General features: G+C 43.5%; 1 protein-coding gene across 1 annotated transcript in view; it reads right to left on the bottom strand.

Annotated features, from left to right (window-relative positions):
- DMD (dystrophin) overlaps positions 1-21,251 on the bottom strand; it is a 2,039,083-nt gene that overhangs the window by 198,561 nt on the left and 1,819,271 nt on the right. Inside the window, exon 62 of the mRNA XM_040468816.1 lies at positions 18,567-18,627. Within this exon, the coding sequence (XP_040324750.1) occupies positions 18,567-18,627 (61 nt within the window). The remainder of the gene's footprint in view (positions 1-18,566; positions 18,628-21,251) is intronic.

The raw sequence follows: 21,251 nt of genomic DNA on the forward strand, positions 1-21,251 counted from the left end.
GAGCCTGACGCGGGGCTCGAACTCACGGACCGCGAGATCGTGACCTGGCTGAAGTCGGACGCTTAACCGACTGCGCCACCCAGGCGCCCCATGTCATTTTAATTCCTTATGTAGACGAGTCCCTTCCTGGTACAGTGCTTGGACACATGATCTCCCCCTTTTGCTGTGTTAATGCTCATTCAGACTTAACCACCTCTCTGGCTCTACTTTAGAGAGAGCACGGGCGTTGCTTACCAGGGGTATCCTATGCGTCTAGCACTGTGTCTGGACCACCCGCATCATGGTAAATAAATACTTACTGAATGAATCCGTCAGTCAAGAGTGTGTCTTTCAACAGCTACTTGCGATTTTTTCTCAGACAAGGAGAATCTAACCATTTCTTAAGTGCCTTCAAATTAAAGAACATTTTGGCATTTGTGTGAAATTTTGAAAGCACCGACAAATAGCAGTTTCTGTTTTTACAAACAAGACTGAGGTTAAGCAAAATATACCAAGGAAAAAATGGACTTCGTACTAAATTGGCTAATTATGGGTGAAAGTCGCCATTTATGCCTTGACGATGATCAGAGACAGCCTTATAAACTCTGTCTCTTTAATGAATAATAATGCATTTTATAGTTTTAGGCTTTCATTTGAGCACTTCAGAACGGTTCACAAACACACGAGTTTATCTCTGCAATGGTATTGCAGGCCAATTCAAGGAAGTAAATCACGCAACGGGGTTCAAAAGCATAGGGAATTCTTGGATAGCTAAGAAAAAGCTCTCTACTTCCCGTACCTAGTTTACGTATGTTTTTACAGTCTCATACAGATCGTTAACATGGAATTAAAAAAATAGAGATTATTCTAGCTTTTTAAGGTTTATTTATTTACTGTTTGTTTGTTTTAGAGTTTATGTTTTGAGAGAGAAAGAGTGAGGGAGGGGTGCGAAGAGAGAGAGAGGGAGAGAGGGAATCCCAGGCAGGCTCTGCACTGTCAGCATACAGCCCACTGTGGGACTCGATCCCACAAACCCTGAGACTATGACCTGAGCCAAAATCAAGGATTGGATGCTCAACTGACCTAGCCACCCAGGCGCCCCTCTAGCCTTTTATTTAAATCCTATACAAATATAGCCAGTTTGACAACGAATTACATTTTCTTTTTTTTTCTTTTTTTTTTTTTTTTAATTTTCCTTTTTTTCAACGTTTATTTATTTTTGGGACAGAGAGAGAGCATGAACGGGGGAGGGGCAGAGAGAGAGGGAGACACAGAATCGGAAACAGGCTCCAGGCTCTGAGCCATCAGCCCAGAGCCCGACGCGGGGCTCGAACTCACGGACCGCGAGATCGTGACCTGACTGAAGTCGGACGCTTAACCGACTGCGCCACCCAGGCGCCCCCGAATTACATTTTCAAGACCCTGCACAAATTAATCAATCTGTTATCTGGAGGGCAAGTTTTTACTGGAATAAAACATATGTCACACGAAATTTACCATTTCAGTCATTTGTTAAGTGTACAATTCGGTAGCATTAAGTACATTCACAATGGTGTACAACCATCATTTCCATCCGTTTCAAGAACTTCTTTCATTGTCCCAAACAAAAACTTTGTGTGCGTTAAACTCTAACCCCCCTTCCCTCTTCACCTCATTCCCGGGCAACCCCTAATATACTTTCTATCTCTACGAATTTGACTCTTATAGGTCCCTCATGAGCGGAATCACGTAGTATTTGTCTCTTTTGGGTCCGGCTTCTTTCACTTCCCATAATATTTTAAAGGTTTATTCACATTGCAAGATGTGGCAGAATTGCGTTCCACTTGAAGGCTGGATAATATTCCACTGTATGTATGTACCACATTTCGCTTACCTGGTCATCCGTTAAAGGACATGTGGGTTGTTTCCACTTCCTGGCTGTTGAGCATAATACTGCTATGGACGTGAGTGATGACATGAGCCGTTTCAGGTGTTGCTTTCAATTCTTTGGGATATTGGTCTAGAAATGCACTTGCTGAATCACAGTTTCACTTTCTGAGGAAATGCCAAGCTGTTTTCCACAGTGGCCGCCGCATCATTTTACATTCCCACCAGCAATGTCCTAGGCTACAGTTTCTCCACATCTTCAGCCACACTTTTTCTTTTTTTTTTTTAAACAATAGTCATTCTACTGGCTGTGAAGTGGTGTCTCATTGTGGGGTGTGTGTGTGTGTGTGTGTGTGTGTGTGTGTGTGTGTGTGTGTTTACATGCATTTCCCTGGTGACGAGATGGGGAACATCTTTTCACGGGCTTCATTCCTCATCCAAGGTTATTTCCATTCTACTTGGAGCCTTAAACATTTTGAATCCTCAGTTTTACTTCTTTGCAAAAATATGCCGTATTAAAATCCATGCGGGCACCGTCAATAGCAACTGCCCCCCTCATTGGCATGCCAGGCCTACGTCTTTCTCTAGGAGGACAGGAACCGCTCTGGGACATGCAGGGATTCCAGGAGGACCGGGGCGATGCTCATTACTGTCATGATCGGCAAGCTCACTCTTTGGTTGAGATGTTCGCCTGGTGCTGCTGGGGGTAAAGAGTGGTCAGTGGGCACGACGGGAGACCAGAAGCTCTCTAAGGCACCCCCCGGTGCTGCTCACGGTCTCTAAGACAGTGAGGTATCTTGTTTGTCCCTACTAGCCTTGTTCATCCTCAAGTATGTGTTTCAGCCATCGATCTTTACTTGGGACAGCGAGCAAAGTCAATGTTCGTATTTCAAAAGTTTACCTCTTCGAGGTTGCAGAAAGAGGGTACTCAGGGCTCAACTTGAAGAGCCTTGCTACTTACCACTTTGCTACTGTGGAAGAAAACTGAAAGTAAGGTTTGGACTAAGCCCGCTTTCTACTGGGAACAATAAAATGAACATACACACGAAACATCGGGTCCGATAAAATGGTTTTCCGTTGTTGTTGCTATTCATCGTTCTATGATGTGAACTGTCACAGAAGACAATCGGAGGTAGTCCCGGGCAGTTAGGCATCGAAAGGACTGTCTTCTTTCTTGGAAAAGGATGTAAGAAACTAGGAACTTGGAAAGATACACTTACTGGAGTACTCCAATCAAAGTATCAAGAATAATGAGGCACAGTAAGAGATTAACAACAATAACTAATAATAAGATACGATTATAATGAGAAACTATGGTAAAAGTTATGTGAGTGTCATCTCTCTCTCTAAGTAGCTCATTGTACTGTACTTGCCTTTCTTCCTTTTGTGACGATGTGAGATGAGAAAATGCCTGCGTGATGAGATGGAACGAGGTGAATGACGTCAACACTGGGATGTAGCGTTTGCCTGCTACTGACCTGCTGACAGTATTTCAGAAGGCGCATCACCTGCTTCTGGTTCACCGCAGGTAACCAAAACCGTGCCAAGTGAAATCGCGGATGGGGTGCGGAACTACCGTGCATAGGATTTTCTAACACCTACAGAATTTACGGTTTTGGTACTTATGCCTAAATTTAATTTCCTATGGATTGATTATTTTACCTCTGCCTTAGTTTGGTGTTTTATTATTTTTTCAAATGTTTATTTATTTATTTTTGAGAAAGAGTGCGAGTGGGGGAGGGGCGGAGAGAGACAGGGAGACAGACCATCCCGATCAGGCTCCACAATGACAGGGCAGAGCGCGATACAGGGCTCGAACTCACGAACTGCGAGATCATGAGCTCAGCCGAAGTCGGATGCTTCACTGACTGAGCCACCCAGGTACCCCAGTTTGGTGTCTTACAGCCCAACTTAGATTTCACACAGATTTCCTTACATATATTATTAGTCTATACAACAACAATCATCTGTTCCCTACAGCCACCACTCTTAACGATCACCATAAGTGTTTTTACCACGTCTCTATTTGTATTTTGCAATCCTAAATTGACATAGTACTGTGAATAAATTCAGACGTTGGTGTACTCAAGCCTGAAACTGAATACAGTTACCATCTTGGAGAAGTAAATCTAACAGCCCTAAGTACTCGTTTCCTCACTCTCTGTTTATAACACTTGGTGATAAAGGTGTTTGTTCACTACAGAACTAGGTGTTATTTGGATACAAATATCGCTGGTCTGGGATTCAATGCTTGCCCAAGCGATATTGATTTCCTGGGAGATTTTTTTCCTCCCGTTCCAATTCAGTGTTTTTAATTTAAAATATTTTATGTTTATGTAATTTTTTTCCCAATGTTTTATTGAATTAATTCTCTATTTTTCAAGGCCACAGCAAGTAATATAAAGGTATGGCCCAAACTGTCAGATGAGATTATTCGGTATTCCTCTACTCATCCCATATCCTCCAGATAGGAGTTATTTTTATACATTCTATTAGACGTCAGGATTTTTAGGTTTTAATTTTAAAGAAATGTTCCACATCTGAGCCCTCTGATGTACTCTGAGGTATAGTTACAGTTACAGTCAGATAACTTCTCAGGAAAAATTACTTTGTGGTTTGAACACGTTTTCTCCATACTTGCAGACTAGCCTTTTCCGGTTCACAAATCAAAACAAGATTAGTATGCTCGAATCTACCAACCAGTAGAGAAAGATCAAACTTCCAACTCAACATTGAGCTGCTTCCTTGAAAGGGAGCTGATACATCTTCTCAAGCAATACATTCCAGGGCTTGGAATATAATTGGCAATTTTGTTGATGATGAACGAGGCTGAGCTGAGTAAGGGTGACTTTTGTTCCTCTGCCGGGCTTATAGTAAAAAGACATGGCCTGGCAGCTGAGCATATGACATACGAGTTAGAGAAACAACTCTAAGTTCTTTAGTAATAAAGTCTATTTAAAAAGATAGAATGGGATGACTTTTCCCCCCGCCAAAGACAAAACAAAACCATATTTGAAAAAAAATGGCTCTCTTTTTACTAACGCTAGACACTTATGCAATTAATCTATTTTATATGTGCTTGTTAATGGCATCTAATATTTACCAGGGCAAGACAAGAGCTGGGTGTGTATAACTAAGCGCCAATTTGAGGTCTTTTCTGCCCCGCTGGATGCCACTGTGACTCTGCCTCAACGTCTCTCTCAGATTCTACCAATGTACCTCATCCCAACTTCCTTCAAAGTCTTTTAATATTAAGACATAGGCTTATGTGCACTCACTGAACTCAGCTTCTGAAGGCAGCCTGTGCACTTTGCCAGGAATAGGATTTGAAGGCATCGTCCTAAGATATCCTCGTAACTTTTGGCAACGGGAGCTACTAAAGGAATACGTTCACTTGATGGTACTTCCTCTAAAATAGCAACTTCCAAAGAGTTACGGTTCACAGGACAGTTCAGTGAGGCAACCAACACCATCAAGCATTTCTCTCTGCTTTCAACCACCAAAAATAGAGACAATGAAGGAGTGGATGGCTCAAGTTGCCCTCAAAATACAATTTAAACAACTAATGCCAGTGAGAGTACCTAGAATAAAAACATATAGAACGCCTTTTATTTAAATTTTTTTTTAATGTTTTTATTTATTTTTGAGAGACAGAGAGAGACAGAGTGTGTGCAGGGGAGGGGCAGGGAGAGAGAGAGAAAGACACAGAATCCGAAGCAGGCTCCAGGCTCCGAGCTGTCAGCACAGAGCCCGACGACGTGGGGCTCAAACTCACAAGCCGTGAGATCGTGACCTGAGCCGAAGTCGGACGCCTAACTGAGTGAGCCACCCAGGCGCCCCGAACGCCTTTTATTTTTGAGAGAGAGAGTCAGAGCATGAGCGGGGGGAGGGGCAGAAAGAGCAAGACACAGAATCCAAAGCAGGCTGTCAGCACACGGAGCTGTCAGGACAGAACCCAACACAGGGCTCGAACTGACAAACCGCGAGATCATGATCTGCAATGAAGTCGGACACTTAACCTACTAACCCAGGCGCCCCACGCCTTTTTAAAAAAAGTATATTTTATTTCTTTTGATAGAGAGAGAGAAGGCATGTGCGTGTGCACATGCAGGGGAGGGTTCGGAGAGAGAAGGAGAGAGAGAGAATCCCAAAGCAGGCTCCATGCTGTCAGCACAGAGCCCAACGAGGGGCTCCATCCCACAAACCATGAGATCATGACCTGAGCCCAAATCGAGAGTCAGACACTGAACCGACTGAGCCACCCAGGTGCCCCTAGAATGCCTTTGATCTGTTATGATCTATTCCTTTATGAGAATACTTATTAGGATCACGGCTCAGTTCCCGCAAATATACTTACTCTTCCGCAAAATCAAAACAAAGCGTCAAGTATTTGTTCGCCATTTTTATGTGTGAGATAATGAAATGCTCAGGACGACGCAGGGTGCATGAGGCTCAAGCAATGTCGAAGAGTTTAAAGCTTAATTGGAGAGGTGACGGATCAGAAGATTTAACAAAACATCCCAAAGAGTTAAAGCGCGAAGACGACTCAGGGTTTCAAGGCAGTTACAGAGGTCCTTGCTCTCTTTAAGATCTATTCTAAGGTAACAGGAAAATTGAATGTCATTTATATACTTTTCAATATAGAACGTACACAATTTTTATACCATTTAAAAAACTTCAAAACCCCTATAAAAACAATGGCCATATCCCTCAGCAGTCTTGACCTTGGCCATTTCTTAGACTTGTGATTTCCTCGGTGGGGGAAACTTAGCACACCAAGTGGGGTCCACATGGTAAGGGGAAACATATGGGCCCCCTCCTCCTGCTTTTCTTTCCTTCCACGCACTGCAACAGGAATTTTTCAAGTAAAATAACTACATTTTGTATAGGTAGAAAGGACTGCACTTCAAACTGGAGTCCCATAAATCAGAGATTCTTATCTAGTACCATGCGCCACTAATGAGTTGAATGATCATAAGGGAAACACCGGGCACGGATAAAACGTTCTCTCCCTGGAGGAACCTGAAATCATCAGGACACGTTCCCAAAACGTCCCCGTTCTTCACACTACGATACACTCTGGTTTCGTATTAACAGAAGCGTTTTTTAAAAATGTGCGCAGAAGTAGCGACACTGAGGAGAAGCCAGTTCAGTCTCCAAAGGCTTCCTTTTGATATAATTTGTGAATGACAAAACCAGGAAAATGCTCAGGTGACTGTGCCTCATTTTCTACGCAGTCATCCCTCATAAACCCATATATTCCAGGTTTATTTACCATCAGCAAAAAAGGCAGACCGGGTATATCCTGCTGAGAACATTTTACACACAGGACTTTCAGGTATCTTTCTGCTAGTTAAAAATGCCATGAATGGGATGAACAAGGAGGTCTGGGAGGTCATTGGCATGTTTATAAGGTGGTCTGCTGAGTACAGGTCATTCAGACCCCCTCACAACCGCCAGGGAAGGAGTCACAGGCCTATTTTTCTTACCCTTTCCTTCCCTCTCCTCTTCTGCCCCTCCTTTTCTCTCTTGCTCTCATTCCCTTTGCTCTATTTACACTTTGAACTTTTGCTATACTTTAAAAAAATTTTTTTTTCATGTTTATTTATTTTTGACAGAGAGAGAGAGAGAGAGAGAGAGAGAGAGAGACAGAGCATGAGCGGGGGAGGGGCAGAGAGCGAGGGAGACACAGAATCCGAAGCAGGCTCCAGGCTCCAAGCTGTCAGCACAGAGCCCGACGCGGGGCTCGAACTCACGGACGGCGAGATCGTGACCTGAGCCAAAGTCGGACGCTCAACCTGCTGAACCACCCAGGCGCCCCAAACTTTTGCCATACTTTTGAGGCTTGGCCCCTCCTGCTCCACCTAGAGTTCATTCTTCTCTATTATTTGGTGGGATTTTTTTTTTTTTTTTTTTGGCAGAAAAGTTAGTGCAGTATTGATATAAGAGTGAGGAAGAAAGCATTAGCCTGGCCTCATATTTGGTAAAGCACTTCTATTTCTATATTAGTAGAGGGTGACTAAATATTCAGGCAGAGATTTCTCTTAATCTACAGGAAATCTCAGTTATTCTTTATCTGTGAAAACATATTAATTGCCCCCACTGGTTGGGTGGTTTTAAGTCATTTGGGAGACGGTGTATGAAAGACTTCTTTCCCACCATGTCGTTACGATCATAAACCCAGAGACAACACTCTGCAATAAGGGGAGATTCTCTACATGTGATACATGGGGTGACCCAATGCTCAATGCCCGGGAAGCCATAACTTATGGCCATAGGCCATATGTGTTTCCTTTGTAAGACTAGAACCATAGGTCTGGGATTTATGAGGCAGATGAGATGTCATTTGTTGCTGCAAGGGGAGGATGGAATCAAATTCAAGGACATGCTCTGGCGTTGAAAAGCCTCCTGACGAGCTGTTCTAGTCCACCTGAGTTGACCGTGTGCCAACCTCTGAAAAGTCTTAGAACTGGGAGTCTGAGGAGAAATTGTCTGCTTCCTCAACTCCCATGGAGGTGGTAGGATCCGGGCTCACCAGGTATTTGCTCCATTTTATTTTTTCTTGCCTTTTATTGCCAAAAGTAGCAAAGAGGAAATTCGGCCTGTGCAACAGCAGGGTGGCAGAAGCTGACGGCAGGAAAGCCAAGGAAAAACCACCAGCAGGGCAGGCAAGGCCTATAGGGGAACGCAGGTGATGTCCAAGATGGCGGCCACACAGTGCTGGAGGGGCCGCACTTGGTTACGCTAAGAGCAGGTGTTTAACCACCAATACTAGGAAGCCGAACTGGCTGGGAGCAACAAGTGAGGTGTTTCTGGGTACTACCATTTTTTAAATCTCTATTCTCCACCCCTGTATTAAATGTTTTTTCCTCTCAATCCTGAACCGCTCTACCCCCAAATAAGTCTCCACTCGCAACCTTACGCATCTTGGCTAGGCTGGCCTCTGCCCTCAGGGGGCAGCAACCATCTCCTCCCCAAGTTCAATGCATCTAGCCCTGGGAGCTTCAAGCAGCTCTGACCTTCCGGAGCACGCATGTGAGCACTGAGACTGGGGACTGCGGGAGTCCTAGACTGGGGGAAAGCCTGCTGATGTCACAGGGTTGGTGGGAAAGATGCAAAGCCGCATCATTATGAGCATCACTTAAGCCACCAACCTCTGAGTCTCAGCTGTGTCCTCTTTACTGGATAGCAACCGATGGGGCCATCCTCATAGGTGGGAAGATACACAGCTAGTCTAGCACTTAGCACTTAGTAGGTACACATTAAACTTTGCTTTCATCCCGTCTCAATTACATGGATGGTAACTATGAGATAATGCCTCTACAGAAAGCTCAAGTCCAAGGAAAAGTGACTAAATCTAAAGGAAACAACCACCCCCACCACAACAAATTCCTTCTAAAACAACAAAGAAGCAAGTTAAAAATTAATCTTTGCACTGCCCATGTGACCCGCAGTGGCTTCGGGGACCAAGATGGGTATGGATAAGTTGAGAAAGCAAAACAGAAAAAGCTACGGGAAATTTCAGAAGGACCGGGAAAGCTTCTCTGTTTCATCCCCCCTGTAGTTAATGATAACACAAAAGACGCGATCATTCGCTCAATGCTCACAGTGGGCTAAGCCCCACACAGGACCTGTTCTGAGGAGCTTTGCAGACTGCCGAAAGCAGAGATTTTTTTTTTTTCTCTCTCGTAGAGGGATTTTTAAAGTTTGCAATGTGACTGCACTGATTTATATAATGCACTCAGGTTATTTTTTTAAAAGAAGAAATTGTATGTGTGTGTGTGTGTACACGAATGTTCTCCCGGAAAGAATGCCTTCTCCCTACCCACTATTCAGCTCCCAAGCTCCCCTGCCTCCCCACCCTCCCCCTCGGCCCCAATCCCCTGGACCGAAGCAGGGAAGACTGAATGGGATTTGGGTTTTCCCGCTGAGAGAGGGACATTTTCTGCAACCAGGTCAGTGTTCAAAGGGCTAATGCTCTAAGGAAATTATCCAAAGGGGAGAGGCAGTTCAAGGTTATTAAGTTATTTTCAAATGTTGTCTGGGCTGCTGCTGACCTTTGTCAAGGCAACAGGATGCTGCTTCCCAGGGGGACAGGATAAGAAGCAATTAGAGAAGCCTAGGAGCGGCTCAGGAATGTTTGGGAATTCACACATACCCCAAATTACGTGGGAACTCCAAAAATGAAAATAAACTGATTTGATCAAGGACCTATTTGTGTCCCAGAAAACATTCTAAACATGTAGCTGTGTTTTCGTACACATCCGACACTCAGTATCTCGTAACCGTCCATTAGACTTCGACTCCCTTTCAGAGAAGAGAAGGAAAGCCAATTCATATTCCTTACGCGCCAGAAAGTAGAATGGGTGTGAGGTTAAGCAAATGGTTTAAATAACACAGAGTATGATGAACCTGGGCTTCACACACGGGTTTATCTGATGTGACAGCCCATGTTTTTTTCTACCACGTGATTATGGAACAAAGTGCATGTTTGAGAAAGTTAAGAAAGAAAACGAACAAAGAGCTGAAATGATTTACTCTTCTTCTTTCAGGGAAACAGACCTAAATACATTTTAGGCACACTCTCACATTCCCAAAAGTGCCACGAATGAGTCACGGGACGCTAACGCCATACCTGGGTAACGTAAGAGAGGTTGTGGCTTGTATACAAAATTATGGTTGCCACGCATCCGTGCATATGTATCCGTGTATATGTATCCGTGTATATGTATCCACGCTGCCGACTTTAACCATCACACGTAACGTACAGAATGCTACAAAAAATCTTTGTAAATAAATCTTTGTAAATAAAACCTAATCGATGCCATTCTCGTAAGATTTAGGGGCCACTACATCCCAGCCCCCCCAAATAGATCCTGTATACAAATGCTTCGTGAGCACAGTGGTTGATCGATTCAAAGCTCTACTGATAACTAGAAAATCAGAAGTAGGAAAAAAAAAAAAAGGACCCCAGTTCCATGGAAACAAAGAAAGCCAGAGCTCAGAGTGATCTCAGGCATTAGCTACTTCTACTTCCTTATTGTTGATGGGGAAACTCCGTCCCAGATGGGCTCAGTTGTACCCGAAATCATACTGTTAGATAAACACAGAACAGAAAGTAGATCCCAGGATTTGGTATATTCCATTCAGACTCGCGTGCTAAGGATTGTCTCCTAGGCACCTGCTAGAGGCGACACGATTAACTCCATAAAAGACTCAGCAGGCTTTCTCATATTAAAGTTGATGTCTAGAGGATATAGGAGACCCGTTCGGGGGGTACATCGGAACTGACACAGAGACGCTAGAAGATTTTCTGAAGGTAGAAGTAGGCAGCAAAGTGTAAGGCACGTGCTATTACTGGTGTGCGTTCCTTCCTTCATTCCAATATCTACTGGGCACATGCTGTCAGTGAGGCACTGGGCTGGGAAAGTGACACAGCGCCTATCCTCATGGAGGCTGCCATTTCAGTCAAGGTTACGTGTTGGAGCTTCTGAAACTATAAGGAAGGTTGTGAGATACCGTTTACGAACCTCGGAGACACAAAAGATACCAACATCGACACCTGCCAACGAGGGCCACATAACCAAAGGCTGGAACGGGGACTCCGTGACACAATGGTGTCGCATTCAGTCTCTTTCCGTGAACAACGTAAACGGAGTTGTTTTCGTGATTCTGTCATCAGTTATTCGTTACTGACTATTCCTTCATTGTGGTCCCAAAGCTTAATGAGACTCAGCTAATGTGACCTTTGGAACCATCAAGCTGTGGAGGAGAAAGCCCGGCAGAGAAGACTGACCTCTGGGTTATCTTTGCGTACTAAAGCCTTTTGAAAAGTCAGAGCACCAGGTTTTTGGCAGAGATTTCACAAATTTAATTACCCACAGATATTCACCAGTATCTTCAAAGACTGACAGCTGAAATCAGACAGCTGATTTCCTGTTACATCCACTTCCTATTATCAATGGTGCTAAACAGTAAAGTGAAAAAAAAAAAAGGGGTTAATATTATTTGTCCTTTATCCCGAGAAGAGTGATGGTGCGGTAAGAATTCTCAAGGGTGATCTGAAGATCCATTTCCATTCCTCTGGAAAAGTGCTATAAACAATTTTTCTTTCAAAGTCAACATTCATAAAATCCGAGAATGTCGGGGCTGGGAATGACATGGGATATCCCGTGATTCAGCCCCCTTAGGTGACTGACGGAGAAACTGAGGCCGAGGAAATGTAAGTGATTCACCTGTGCTCAAATAGCTAGCGGAGGAGGGGCCTGACTGGTTCGGTCGGGAGAGCGTGGGACTCTGGATCTCAGGGTCGTGAGTTTCAGACTCATGCTGAGCGTAGAGAATACTTAAATAAATAAAACTGAAAAAAAAAAAAAAAAAAAAAAAGCTAGCTGATAGCAAAGCCAGGACTAGATTTCAAGGCTTCTGATGCCTGGTCTATTTACTAGTTTCATAGAGCACGTAGCTGGGCCAATCTTAACCAGTGTTTTTTTTTTTTTTTCAACGTTTATTTATTTTTGGGACAGAGAGAGACAGAGCATGAACGGGAGAGGGTCAGAGAGAGAGGGAGACTCAGAATCGGAAACAGGCTCCAGGCTCTGAGCCATCAGCCCAGAGCCTGACGCGGGGCTCGAACTCACGGACCGCGAGATCGTGACCTGGCTGAAGTCGGACGCTCAACCGACTGCGCCACCCAGGCGCCCCTTAACCAATGTTTAAAGTGAATGTCAGAAGACTGGTATCGTTCCTAGGACAGTAAGGTATCAGGAATGAGACATAGGGGAGTATTTTCTAAGTTGGGTGAGGAGTGAGATGATTCATTTTCAGAGATACTGTGTTGTCTAGTTAACAACAGGTTTACAACCTACTGGAAATACGTACGGACCCTCCCGCACCCCCAACAGTGGAGTCCCAAACCCTTAGACGCTTCACGCTCCGGCTCCTCCCCTCTCTATTTCTCAGGCTTATTTTTTGCGGGCTTGGCAATGAGCATGCGCCAAAGAAGGGCGGCCCCTGCGTCACCTCAAGGAACGTACATTTGCTCTAATCAGACTACTCTTTGCCTTACGTGGGCACAGGCGACTTCCGGGTAAGGGTGTAACTTCTGTAGTGCTCAGCCAATGAGGAACCAGGGGAGGGAGTTGCACAGTAGGAGATAAATTGCCTGCTGCGAATGCTCCCAGTGTGCCCGTCCATCAGACACCCACTCTTGCAAGAATGTTGACTAAAGTCGGCTTCACTGTGGTCTGAGTTTCCACATCCTTCCTTTGATGGGGTTAGTCGGCTGAGTTTTCACACTTGGATGTCACAATCCGGTGTTCTTTATGATCAGAGCCTGTCTCCTTCTCAGATAATGTATCTGCTGCAAGCCAGCCAACGCAGATACTTAGCACATCGGTTGCTGTTAAAGCTGAGACACAGCTCACTGCGCCTTCCCCTCTCTATAAACACAGGTACTGAAACAGCAATCAGGAACTCAAAGGAACAAATACACGCACCTCAACTTGAATCAGAGCAACTCTCGGCACAAGTAATGGGGAACCGGAGCAAGAACACGCGCAAGATATGCTTTAGATATGGGAGGGATTCGGAATCTGAAAAAGTGCTCAAGAAGGCTGTGAGCAACCCCCACGCAATAGGTAAGTACAGAAACACGCCTGGGATTGGGAGGTGAGGGAAGGGTCGATCAGGGTCAGCAGACAACATCTACAGCAACGTGCACAACACCCAAAACAACCAGCGGGAAGAGAGAGACACTCCTGTGGACGTGAGTTGCTTCGTGAGCGTTGGATGTGAAAAAAAAAAAAAGCTGATCAGTTAGCATGTTTCCCGGAACCCCTTTTTCACTCTTCGGTGAAGTGCTTCAGTGATAGTTAGGAAGGGAACCTGCTGACAGGCCTTACTGGCGACTGAGTCAGCAGGTTTTCTACCGAGTTTCATTAGTGAATGCCTCCCAGTCTTTACAAACAGCAGTGCCTTTAAAACAGGAGAGGACCCGCTCGTCTAAAAACCAAACCCTTCCTAAGGGCCGGCTGGCAGAAATATAAGGTCAAACCTTTCAGCCGGTGTCACAGAAAAATAGTAGCAAACCAAACTATAGCCAGAAGTAACATAGGTAGAAGAGGCTATGACCTCAACTGGTTTCTCCATTTCTGCACCAATGAGAGAAAGCGAACAGCATTTACCGTCTTCATGAGTGAGTGGAGACTGCAGACAATGCTAACAAATTTAATAACCGACATTTGGGCCACTCCGGTCACTACATCCCAAGGAAGACGTAACAGAGCTGGAAAAGATCCAGGGAGAAGCAACTAAGACGATCAAGGGGAACACTTGCCTGTCATTCAAGGACAGACTAAGAACCTAAAAAAGGATTAGAATTTCTCAGACTGGGAAGATGAAAATGAAAAGGGGGTGTAAGGGGATGTGAGGCTGAAGTCTCCTTTGGGAAAACGCCCGGGGTGGCTCGGTCGGTTGGGCGTGATGTCTTGATTTCGGCTCAGGTCGTGATCCCAGGGTTGAGGGATCGAGCCCTGCATCAGGTTCTGTACCAGCAGTGCAGAGGCTGCTTGGGATTCTCTCTCTCCCTCTCTGTCTGTGCCCCTCCCCTGCTCATATGCATGCATGCGTACACGCTCTTGTTCTCTCTCTCTCTCCCTCTCTCTCAAAACAAATAAATAAACATTAAAAAAAGTCTACTTTGGGTAAATATCATTGCATTCACTGAATTCCACAGCACTTGAGGTTAAAAAATGCAGACTGAAGAGAGACTGAGATCTACCTTTATTTCTTTAAGTAGAAATCAGCAAATTTATGCACCTTACTCTTCTGAAGCCAAGGCTGAAGCGGAGAGGGGAAAAGTGTAAGAAACCACCGGATAAACCCAATGCCAACGGGCTGATGATGCAAACAGCCACTGGTGTCTGCATGTGGGACCGAGTTCTGGGCTAGTTGCCCTGTCGGTCTGCCCCAGTGTGCTATTTCTTTGCAGGAACATACTGCACACAAGTTTGGGATTCCTGAGTTCTTCTGACAGTCAAGAACACAGAAGAATCATTTTCTAACTCATTAAGAAAGCAAGAGAGTCCCAGCTCTTGGCTCCATGTGGTTTACCCATATGGGAGGATGCAACATAAAAAGGTGAAAGAAATCCTAACAGAATGCAGCAGCTGGTTAAAGGCTATTATATCGGAATTTTCATGAGTTTGACAGTAGGCCAAAAAGAGTACAAAATGGCGGAGAGTGGAAAAGGCAGTTGTAACAGGTTGAACATGGCTGGCGATTATTTTTTCAGTGGCAATGAAGGCTGTAATCAAATAACCTGAAGGAGACGCTGGCAGGAGTAAGAGAGCCCCCAGGGAGCGAGACGATGAAAACTATAACAATGACGAATGCCATGGACTAATAAACTAGACAAACATGGAGGGTGAAGTATCGAAATCGAGATTCTTAGCACCATATGAAAAGCTGGTGTCGGGATGCAGTCATAAACACCGCCTGACTTGCAATCTAGAGCCCAAGACGCGGGTAGTGACTTACAACCTCAAGCATGAGCGCACAAGTCAACACCCAACTGGAATTATGTTACTGGTGCAGAAACCTCCGGTTATTTAGGGGATCAGTTTATCCCAGCGTTGAAAAGCAAAAAAGTATTAAGTATGAAACAAAGATCCGGAGAAGGCACCTGGCTCTGTGCCTGGCACCGGGTGGTTAAAACTTTTGAATGCAAGTCTAGACAGATGAGACAACAAAGAGGAACTATGGGGTGGGGACTGGGTGAAGGAATATCATTATAAACTTATGATATTGTTATTTGTGGATAAATAAGGCATCTCGAATTGCAAATGCCATTTGCCAGTGCCTCAAGCCCACTGAACCTTGTACATCAAAGTAGTTTGCTGTAAAAAGAATATTTAAGACAACAGTAGTGTATAATAATGAATCACAAATGACATTAATAATCGGTTTGTTGACCATGTGTATTTTCTGAACATGCGTTCTCCCTACATTAGCTTAACATTTTAGAGGTAGAGTTGAGAAATTATATAATCTCTAATTTCTAATAGATTATAATTTTTTAAAAAAATGTTTATTTACTTTGAGAGAGAGAGAGAGAGAGAGGGAGAGGGAGAGGGAGAGAGACACAGAGAGAAAAAAGAGCTATCGAGCAGGGGAGGAGCAGAGAGAGGAAGACAGAGGATCCTAAGCAGGCTCCACGATATCAACCCAAAGTCCGATGCTGGGTTCGAGTCCACGCCCCGTGAGATCATGACCCGAGCCGAAATCAAGAGTCAGATGCTTACCCGACTGAGCCACCCAGGTGCCCCAGTAGATTTTAGTTTTTAGAGACAAGTGATCTCCATAAAGTTTCAGAGGTATTTTTGAGAAATTACCTAATTCCTCATTCCTAGAAACTGATCATTTCAGAGGCTTGAAGGTCCATGTTCCCTTTTCTACTATTTTTTTCTGTCTGGGGCTCTATGTCTCTTACCACTGAATCAGGAAGAATGACAGTCCTAAATTAAACACCAAGATTTGATGTCTTTAAATGGGTACCTGGAGAAAGTGGAATGGGTCGAGGGGGCATATCTTCGGCTAATTAAACAATGGAAAAAGAGAATTGCTATAAGAAAAAGAGAATTTAAATAAGAATTCATATTATGTTAATGATTAAACTAGAGAATTTAAAAAAATAAAGATAACTTCTTAAGGAAAAGCTGAGATCTTAAGTTTTTGAATTCGGATAAAATCATTTGATGAGTCGCACTCATTGATTCTTAGAGCTACAGGGAACCTTAGATATCACCTAGTCCAACATCTCATTTTCTAAATGAGAAACTAAGGTTTGTACAGGGCAAGTGATTTGCCCAAGGCGACACAGTCAATTCATGACAGAGCCAGGACTGGACCTCACTTTTTCACGTTCCCCGGTCTGGGCCAGTGAAGGAGCCCTGGACAATGAGGGGGAATCTATCTTGTTAATTTTGGACTGAATGAATCTTCACTGCCACACAGCAATGTACCGGGATCTTTTGTGCTGGGTATAGCATCGGGGAGAAGATAAATATTTAGGGAAAGGACAGTGGGTAGGGAGACCCTAGGAATCCCTGTGAGATATTTAATAAGCCCCAAACAGTAATAATCTGGAGAATAATCACTTGAAGATGTTTTGGGTTCTCAGGTGCTCTCACAATCTATGCTACAAAAGAAGAACCTCTATCCAGTAAGGACTATCTCTTCATCTATCATAAAGGAATCGGATAAAGTGAGAGCTTTACAAATGGGTTGAAGAAGTAGCAGGTCCCAAACATCTTGGAGATGAAAATGTGGGATTGACCAAGACACCGGAGAGGACTGGGCAGAGTTTGAACAAAATGGTTCCACAAAATATACAGTGGATGTAAAGCCATACAGCGCATGTCTAAGTGAATTTGTCATTCAATGAGACACACAATTTAAAATAGGTCTTTAAAATACGTAAGGGGACCGAATTGGTAATTATACAGCATAAACATAATACAATTTAAAAATAAGAAAGATAAAAAGCAGGATCAAAGCAAATCGAAGGAGAGGTTTTAAAGGTAAGAGATGCTTTGTCGGGAAAAATTTAATAAGACGCAACTTCCTTAAAGGATGTGTCTCTCCCTGAATGGCCCAAAAAATTCCCTCACCCCCATTCTTCTGAGTGAACAAAAGTGAGGCATGCGATCTAATTTCCGGAGAATGGTAGTCATGAAGATCTAGGATTGCTGCGATTGCTTTAGAACTGAATTATGAAGAAACGCTGGGCAGCCGAAGAACAGAAGCCAACCTGATAAAAGATGGCAGACCCGAACAATGGGAAAACATGGAGGATTTTTAGTCAGACTCATGGCGGAAGCAGGTTGAAAGCCTTCAGCTGGTATTGAAGGTTATGTCACGAAGGCGATTAAATTCAATTATTGAACCAGCAGGTTCAAAGTTAAATTGAAGTTGAACTCTATCGCATAATCAACGAGAAACTGTTAAGGTGCCATAATGACCCACTATCCTCCCTCCTGTCCCTTGCGTGTTGACCCAATGTATCAATGTACATTGACTCAATGTCAATCATTGACTCAATGTACAATGTATTTGTACTTCACAATGCATCCTGCAGAAGGTGCTTCTAAGCACCTGTATTCCTGTGACGGACACAAATGGCCCCAGAGAACGGTATGACTCTGTTGTGAAAAATGCTGAGTGCTATGTGTCAAGAATGAACACCTCAGCTACACAAATCCGGGCCTGCTGCTGACTGCCTTTTGGGTCCATGAAGTATTTATTCACCTGAAACGCTTTGTGTACATACAGCTGCCGAAATCATCCATCTTGGCTGAAAAAGAGATGCGCGAACACCCCTAAACAAATGAAACTGTCCTTATAACTATTCACTCTCACCATCCATAATATTATCTGCAGCGTTTTGTGCTATTGTGGAAAAGCCACACCACTTCCGATCACAACACACAAGAAACGGGCTGCAGTAAATGGATTTTTCCTAAAGGCAGCTCCCTGTTGCATCAGCACATTTGCAGAGGTAATTTTAGCGCGAGTTGACTTTCCAAGCTTCCTTGGGGGATGGAGAAGTAGGTACTGTACGCCAGGTTAACGTCAGTCACAATGTAGAAATAAATCCATTTGTGAATATGCAGATTAGCCACAATAAATGCTTCTTTAGGAACGTGATGCTTCCAACTTACTTGATATAGTAGGGCACTTTGTTTGGCGAGATGGCTCTCTCCCAGGGACCCTGGACAGAAGCTGAAGGAAAAAAAAAAAAAAAGGCAAGGAGGTCAAGTTCACCACAAACAGGAAAGACAACATTAATCTCCAGAATTACAATTTTACACTGATACTGGTCTGTTTGCTCAGTTGCCCATGAAGACAGGACGGATTAACCTGCTGTTCTGAAGTTTCTGTCCTAATCTAAGTGAAATTGAACTCATTCAGGCACAAAGATAAATGCAAAGGAAAAAAAAAAAAACAAACAACTCCGTTCCAGCGCTAAACCTATAGAACAGATAAGAAACTGAATGAGTCGCTGACGGATTTTCTCTTACGTGTCTCCATTGGGTGCTTTTCTTATAACACTTCGTGTTGCTGCTTCTCACTATCTTTTACTATTTGATTGACTGGGTTTTATTAGTTTAACAACTCAAACGTCCCTGCGTGATACAGTTACATTTTAAGTTCTTAAAGCTAAAAGACTACACTTCTCATTCTCATATGCTTGTTTTCGTCTTTGTTTGCTTTAAACACGATCCAATTTCATCGACCAATAATATGCTTAATTGGTGCCACAAAACATCAGCCAACCAGCATGATCTTATTGAAAAAAAAACAACCCAAAGTCAGAGAATGGCACCCGATACCAGAGTGTAATAAAACTTTTGTGATGAATGATGAATCCTGTAGGTGAAATTAAATTTCACATACTGGGAATTTGTTTTATAACGACCTTATTGTGTATTAGTCTGATCAATCATCTTTAAATTGTATTTTAAGTGCTTAAATTATCATTGGGGGGTGGGGGGGGGGTTCCTTTCCCAAAGGCGAGCTCTGAGAACACCTTTTACATAGAGTTTGATCCGATGGGTGTTTCTTTCTTTAAGACAACATAATCATGTTAGGATAAACTATACCATTTCCTCAACACTAAAATCCTCCCCCAGGATGGAGTTTTTATAAAACTGGAGTTTTAAGAGAGAAAGAATATCATCAGGAATACACATATAAGAAGCACGCTTATTAACATCTAGCGATTGTATGCGGATGTCCATTTCCCCCTGAATTTTCATCCTGCTTATAATTTGCAGCATAGCTGATGCTGACCATTATTTCCTCCTCTGAAAAGCTTCCTTCTAAATTAGCCTCACAGTAAATTCACGCCGCAGTATATTGAGATGTAAGAAAACGTCAAAGCTAATATATCCTTGACCACACTGTATAATATGAAAGAACAGCGCCTAATAAAAGTTAACTTCACCCACTGCCAGACAATTTAAGGGTAATGAAAGCACAGATTCTTTGTTTTATAGAGAGTAATAGATGGATTGAATCACCCAACCTTCAACCAGACATTCTGCTTGGTACCTTGGTGATACGTCATTTAAAAGATACAAGACGTGGATTTGTATTTAGCTGCTAATTAAGCCTTTTCATTCTGGTGGACAGGTTTTTAACATGGGGGGCGGGGAGGAGACCTTCATCTGCCATTTCGAAGGAGTCCCTTGCGTGCAATCTCACTCAGTAGTTCTTTTTCTATTCTTACCCCCTCTGCCTTTCTCATTATCTGCCCTACTCTCCTTTGGTTTGTTTTTCTTCGCTAGGATACAGCTCTCTCGCCCTGATAAGGTGATAAAGGAAGATCTGATCTAAGAACTTAGGCCGGACACCCTGACCTACCTGGGGAGAGTCTGATGTTATGGAAACCTAAAAACCTAAGCTCTCTTTCTAGGAGGAAACGGGGTAGAGAGCCAGAAATCCCAGCTCTTGTCTGCTCAGCATACCCACCCCAGCTCTCACTGACTGTATCGCCAAGCCTGTGAATGCCTGACTCGAGAAACAAGGGCTTTTCCTTCCTTAAAGGTGTCTATGGGCTGAATCTGACCATTTCTGTCATTGTTCCTTTCCAATTCTTTATCTTTTTAATGGTCCCCAAATTAACTCCGCTTGGGAGGATGCTGTGGATGTCCCCTGATAGCAGAAGAGTCCATTTGGGTTTTCTGGAATATACTGAGGTATCTCTCAGAGACAAGTGTGCTTGGAGAGGTCTACTGGTTGCCTGGGTGGCTCACGGAGGCTCTTCCAGAGCAGGGCTCTCATGGAGCAAACTCCAAGCAGAAAATCTAGCCAGAGACGAGGAAAAGCAGTGATGACCAGCTGAGCTCATGGCTGGCCCTCCACTGAATATCTATAGTTGACTTTGCATTCTTAAGCATTAAAAGGAGAAAAAAAAAACAAAACAAAACAATCAAATGCCGGAGGAGTACTTAGGATATGCTTAAACTAAACAGGTGAAAGATGTAAAAAGAATATTCCAAAAACATTCTAAGCTCCAGATCAACATGAAACTTGAAGCGTTTATCACTGTAGTTCTCAACTGCCAATCTTTCATACAGAGCATGAAAATTTATGGACCTGAAACTGTATGTATAAACTGTTACTTTTTTAGTTTTTAAAATAAGAAAAGCCGTTTGTCTTTATGTGCAGCGATCAAATAAATCCAGTGGTCAAGTTCAGTGAGTTTTCTGTGCCGAAAGATGTTTTCCCCGCTTTGATTCACAGTTTACAAATGCACGTAGCAACTGCTTTGCAGTCATCATTAGAAACCCTCAAATCTCCTACCTAAAAAAATGTCCTTGATGCAAAAAAACGGGGGGAAA

Source organism: Herpailurus yagouaroundi, unplaced genomic scaffold, assembly GCF_014898765.1.
Source record: "Herpailurus yagouaroundi ecotype Mexico unplaced genomic scaffold, PumYag 67793, whole genome shotgun sequence".
Lineage (NCBI taxonomy): Eukaryota > Metazoa > Chordata > Mammalia > Carnivora > Felidae > Herpailurus > Herpailurus yagouaroundi.